The following is a 6,000-nucleotide window of genomic DNA, read 5'->3' as shown; positions in this document are numbered from 1 at the left end:
AAATTGCTGGGTTGGCACTTTGCGATAAATAAGTGGGGTTTGGGTTGCAATTTGGGCACTCGGTCTCAAAAAGGTTCGCCACCACTGCCCTAGTTAGTACTTGGGTGGGAGACGACTCAGTCAGTCTAAGGGCGCTGCACAGAGGAAAGCGACAGCAAAACACCTCAGTTTGTCTCTGCCCTGAACTAGATGGCCTAGGCCAGGATTCTGCAACCTGCAGCTCTCCAGATGTTCATGGACTACAATTCCCATCAGCCGCTGCCAACATAGCCCAATCTCATCAGATCTCAGAAACTAAGCAGGGTCAACCCTGGTTAGCATTTGGCTGGGAGTCCTCCAGGGTTGTTAATGAGAGGCAAAGTCACCGCAAACCACACGCCTGCTCAAGCTTTCTACCCCCCCGCAAGGTGCCATTAGTCTGCTGCAATGTGACGGCTGCCTTTATTACAATCTGTTTTGGTTTATACATTGCTTGTTTTGAATGCCCAGTCAGTAAAACATTCATTCCAGGTTTCTTGTTATTCCTCTCTCTTGAATGGGGACGCCAAAGCAACCGTTCGCTTAGGGAGCTAAGAGGTTTCGTGCAGGCCTTGTCCTCTTTACACCCTCAAGGCGCCACTAACACCCACCTCAGAACCAAGGCCCGAAGTGCGGACGTGGCAGCCACAAAGCGCCAAGCAGATTGGAACAACTAATCGCTGCTACCCCATAAGAGAAAGAAAAGGAAGGGGGAGTGAATGAGACAGGAAGATGGGAACACGCGAGCCCGCTCTGGGATGCGGGATGGAGAAAATGTGGGTCTACGGGCCGCCCGGGCCCCCTTGTAGGAAGCAAAATCGTACCAAGCCAGACGTTGATAGCTCTGTCCCCACCCATTCCCCAAACCTGTCACGCTTCCAACACAGTCTTACCCCGCCCACACTTTTAAAAACAGAAACTTATAATACTGTGCAGGTCCGGTGGCCGAATGGACACCTTGCCTGTCCGTGGCAGGTGGATCAGGCCGCCGGGACAATGTTTTCACGCCGTGTACCACATCTCTTTTCGTACTGCTCTCTTGGGGTCTACCGAAACCCTTCAGGGGGTCTCCCCGCCCCCCGTGATCCCTCTCTTTGGGTCTCTTCAAACAAAAGTGGAACGCTCCTTCATAAAAGGTGAAGTGGTCAGGTCCTGTTTTTGGGTGCACCGGTCCAAAGAGCTGGAGCTGCGCAGGGGAATCATGCACCGCTCCGCGGGTTTCCCCTGGCCCATCATCCCCCAACAGCAGAGAACCCTCAAGAACTCCTTTCTCATGTCCTTGCTGCGGAGGGTATAGATGAGGGGGTTTATAGCGGAGTTGAGGGTGGCGAAAGCAAAGAAATACTTTGCCTGGTAAAGGATGGTGCACGTCTTCCTGGGACACAAAGCGTCTATCAAGAGGACGATGAAGGCCGGCAGCCAACAAATGATGAAGGCCCCCAGGACAAAGGTCACGGTCCTGAGCAAAGAAGCCATGTCGCCTGGGGAGCACGGCAATCTCCTCGGGCGTGCGGCTGGAACGGACAAATGCGGTAGGATCCCGACTATATGAGTGGCTGTTCCATGGAGAGCAAGATGAGGGTGAAGAGGCGGTCACCACAAAAAAAAAGATGTATCGCTGGAGTAGAGCTGCAAGACGGTGGAGCACTCCGCCGAGGTTATGCAAGCAAAGTTCCAACCGAGGGATCCGGGCATCCTCGATGATGGCTCGAGATGACCCAGCACGCTCGACATCAACAGGGACCATCCGGCTGCGCTTTGTCGCTTTGCCAGATCTTCACGCTTGGTGATGGCCACGCGGTCAGCTCGGGATAGCGATGGCCAGCAGGCTGAAGAGCGGAGGCCGCCAAGGTGGCCAAAAGGCCGCGTTCTCGCTGACAAACCCACTGCAGCGGGTAGAGTAGGAAGGTAGCCGGCCCGAGAGTATCACGCCGCTGGCAAGCCAAGCGTCACCGCCCGGCCAAAAGGCTGTCCAGAGAAGGCCAGGTTGCCGATGAAGATGTACATGGCCGAGTGGAACTTCTTGTTCCTCCAGACGGACACGAGCACCAACAGGTTCTCCAGGATGATAAAGCAGCAGAAGACAATGATGACAACCGTGACGGGCCCAAGCGAGGGGTCCTTGTCTTTCTCCAGCTTGTCCTTGGTGTAGTTGTAGTGTTCCAGGATTTTGCAGGAGTTGAAGTAGTCCTTGAAGAAACTCCCCATGGCTTTGAGACACTCCTTCCCTCTTGAACTGGTTACACTGGTGCTTGCCCGGGAATATCCGAATGGGACGACATGGGACCGGACTGCAGCCAGGATACGTCCATTGGGAGCGGAAGGAACAGAGAGGCCACCTGGAGAACCCTAGGAGTAGACACAAAAGGAACAAGGTTAGGACTTTGGAAAAAAGGTGGGAAAGGGGCAAGCTATTCACAACTATGGGTTCCAATCTCTGGTTGAGCCCTGTGGTTGTCCCAGAATTATGACTTGTTTCCAGAGATTAGTTCTCCCTGGGGAAAAAAATGACAGTTTCAGAGAATGGAGAAGAGGAAGAGGAAGATGAAGAAGAAGAAGAAGAAGAAGAAGAACAAGAAGAAGAAGAAGAAGAAGAAGAAGAGGAAGAAGAAGAAGAGGAAGATGAAGAAGAGGAGGGTAGCCCCCATCTCCTTAGCAAAGAATGGGGGATGAGGCACCCCCTTTGAGGGTCCATAACTTTGGAGCCCCTAAACCAAACTGCACCAAACTTGGGGAGGTCCCATCAGGACAGTTTCCAGATGATACCCTGACATTTTGGTGCTGATACATCCAAAAATGCGCCCCCTTCAGGTACATCCCAGAAATTTGCCCAAGAATCTTGTTCTGCATTGAGTTTTCTATATTGCTGTCAATGGGGGTTGCAGGCTGTGGGGTGGGGGGGGGCACATTTCTGAAGTCACAGTCTCAAAACTTTCAGGGTCTCATCAGGAGACTGCCCTGATGATACCCCTAGGTTCGTTGCAGTTTGGTTCAGGGGGGCCAAAGTTATGGACCCTCAAAACTGTAGCCCCCATCTCCTATTAGCTCCCATTGCAAGACAACAGTACAACAATAATAAAAACAGATTAAAAAGCATATACAATACAGGAAATAAATGTTAGGTCGAAGGAAATCTACTAGCCCCAGACAGCTCAGTTCCTCCACATATGTACACCATTGTAGGAAAGCTCTATTTTTCAGAACATAACACAATTAGTGTTGTTGGAGGAGGGTTGCCAATCTCCAGGTGGGGCCTGCAGATCTGCAAGAATGACAACTCATCTCCAGGCAACAGAAATCGGTTCCCTTGGAGAAAACGGCTGCTTTGGAGGGTGGACTCAGCAAACATATCCCACTGAGGTCTCACCCCTCTGCAAACCCAACGCTCCCCAGCTTCCACTCCATAAAACTCCAGGTATTTCCCAACCCAGAGTTGGCAGCCCTATGGATAAGCTGACCATCCGTCCCGCTTTTGGCGGGACATTCACGGCTTGAAAGAACTTGTCCCGCGTCCTGTGGGTTTTCCCCTTAAATGTCTCTGGAAGTCTTTGAAGGCTGCCGGCCTCTGGGGCGCAAGGCAGCGGCAGCCTCATTAGGTTAATACCGCGGCGCTCGCCTGCTTCCTCACGCAGCCCCAGAAGGCTGTGCACTCCATGGGGGGGGGTTGTGTGTGAGTGTGTGTGGCTGCGCGAGTGTGTGTGTGGTGTGCGTGGCCCGCGGTGCGTGTGCGCAGTGTGGCTGCCGAAAGTGTGTGTGTGTGAGTGCGTGTGGCCCGTGCGCAAGGAAGTGTGTGGCTGCCGGTGTGTGTGTGCGTGAGTGTGTGGCTCCGCAGTGTGTGCGAGGTGTGTGGCTGCGCCGAAAGTGTGTGTGTGTGGAGTGTGTGTGCCCGCGGTGTGTGTGTGCGAAAGTGTGTGGCGCTATGCGTGATGCCGCTGGCGCATCGGGAGGACGCCTATCCCGCTGTTTTTTGAAGGTGACCATCTGGTCACCTTACCTATGGAGTCCCCCCCCCCGCCGCACCACATTTGACTGTTTATAAACCACCAGACAATCGTTCCCTGTGTCTCACGAGAGAGAAACTAGTATCCGAGGAGTTTCCGCAGATAAAGCGACAACTCTTCAAGATGTTTGCTTTGCAATGTTGGCTTAAAACTTAAAGTCCTGCCTCCGCACACGTACGCGTCCTCGTTTCTCCCAAACGACATATGGAACCTCCTGCCCTTCAGCCCCAAGAGAGCGCAGATTTCCATTTCCCTCGGTGCAGCTGCAGGGACTATCAGTGTTCCAAGACTAATCCTTCTCTTTCAAAAGCTGGAATGTTTGCAAAGATTCCAGGACCTCCACAGCAGGTCAAACAAATAGACAAGGGTGTGGGTAGTAGGGAGTGCTTGCCGAGTAGAGGAAGCTTTCAGGAGGCTAACAGAATCCTTAAAAGAGGCCTAAAGGCTCCTCCAGGGTTGCCAATCTCCAGGTAGGGAGAATTACAACTGATCTGCAGGTGACAAGAGATCAGTTTCTCGGGAGAAAATGGCGAAGAAGAAGAGGAGGAGGAGGAGGAGGAGGAGGAGGAGGAGCAGGGTGATTTATATCTTCCCTTTCTCTCCTGTAAGGAGACTCAGAGGGGCTTACAATCTCCTTTCCCTTCCCCCCCAACAAACACTCTGTGAGGTGGGTGGGCTGAGAGAGCTCCGAAGAACTGTGACTAGCCCAAGGTCACCCAGCTGGCACGTGTGGGAGTGCACAAGCTAATCTAGTTGACCAGATAAGCCTCCACAGCTCAAGTGGCATAGCAGGGAATCAAACCCGGCTCTCCACATTAGAGTGCACCTGCTCTCAACCACTACACCACGCTGGCTCTCCAGCTTTGATGGAGCAACTCCATGACAGCATGCCCTACCGAGGTCATTTCCCTCCCCAAGCTGCAACCCCAAAATCTCCAAGAATTTCGCTACCTGGAGTGAACAACCTAAACCATCAGCAAGGCTGGTATAAGTCGACAGAGCCAAGGAAAGCGACTAGTTGCCACTGAGACAAACCAGCCTCTCCCTTCCATCTCCTAACAAATCACCGCTTTGATATTTTCAGCCTGCCATTACAGAAATACAGTTCGCTGGTAATGAGATTCCTTGTGTCGAGGTCGGACATCCACAGAACAATTAAGGTGTGCCGCTTAACAACATAACATTACTGTCAGCGAAACAAAACAAGGTATTCAAGTAACAGAGTCTCCCCCGTCCAATTAAAACATATTACATTTCAACTTTTCCTTTAATACTAGGTTTGGGGCCCGCACCTTGCCCTTCAGGCACGACTCTCCTGAAGTAAGAGGTCTAGCTCCGGGGCAGGGTGGGGAGAAAAACATGAGGCTGCTACCACCCTTCCTTGCTTGGAGCAAGAGAGCAGGAAAGGAAGAAGAAGAAGAGTTTGGATTTATATCCCCCCCTTTCTCTCCTGTAAGGAGACTCAAAGGGGCTGACAAACTCCTTTCCTTTCCCCCCTCTCAACAAACAACCTGTGAGGTGGATGGGGCTGAGAGAGCTCCAAAAAACTGCGACTAGCCCAAGGTCATCCAGCTGGCATGTGTTGGAGTGCACAAGCTAATCTAGTTTACCAGATAAGCCTCCGCAGCTCAAGAGGCAGAGTGGGGAATCAAACCCAGTTCTCCAGATTAGAGTACACCTGCTCTTAACTACTAGACCATACTGAAAGGAAGAAACTTCCCCCCAAATTTCACACAGGAGAGGTGTGCACAACTGCCTGCACTCCCTGGGTCTCCCATCCCAACTTCACCCCCAATTTTTAAATTATCTTCTTGAAAAGTAGGTAAGCATAAACCTGTTAAATCTCGAACCTTGAAGCAATCAACGGAGTCTGTATTGTTGATCAACAGCATTTACTGATGGGCATCAAAGCACCCCGTTGTCAAAGCCTGGCTTTTGCTATCCCCTTTATTCTGGTGTTAGTTCCACCTCCTATATACCC

General features: G+C 51.9%; 1 protein-coding gene across 1 annotated transcript in view; it reads right to left on the bottom strand.

The window, feature by feature from the left end:
* The window catches only part of S1PR2 (sphingosine-1-phosphate receptor 2), an 81,751-nt gene continuing 75,751 nt past the window's right edge, over positions 1 to 6,000 (bottom strand). Inside the window, 3 exon segments of the mRNA XM_048487462.1 lie at positions 1 to 1,612; positions 1,972 to 1,991; positions 1,993 to 2,367. Of these exon segments, the coding sequence (XP_048343419.1) occupies positions 1,123 to 1,612; positions 1,972 to 1,991; positions 1,993 to 2,226 (744 nt within the window). The 5' untranslated portion in view covers positions 2,227 to 2,367 and the 3' untranslated portion in view covers positions 1 to 1,122.

This window comes from Sphaerodactylus townsendi, linkage group LG03, assembly GCF_021028975.2.
Source record: "Sphaerodactylus townsendi isolate TG3544 linkage group LG03, MPM_Stown_v2.3, whole genome shotgun sequence".
Lineage (NCBI taxonomy): Eukaryota > Metazoa > Chordata > Lepidosauria > Squamata > Sphaerodactylidae > Sphaerodactylus > Sphaerodactylus townsendi.
Note: the sequence above shows the minus strand (reverse complement) of the source record. Positions and strands in the feature narration are given on the sequence as shown.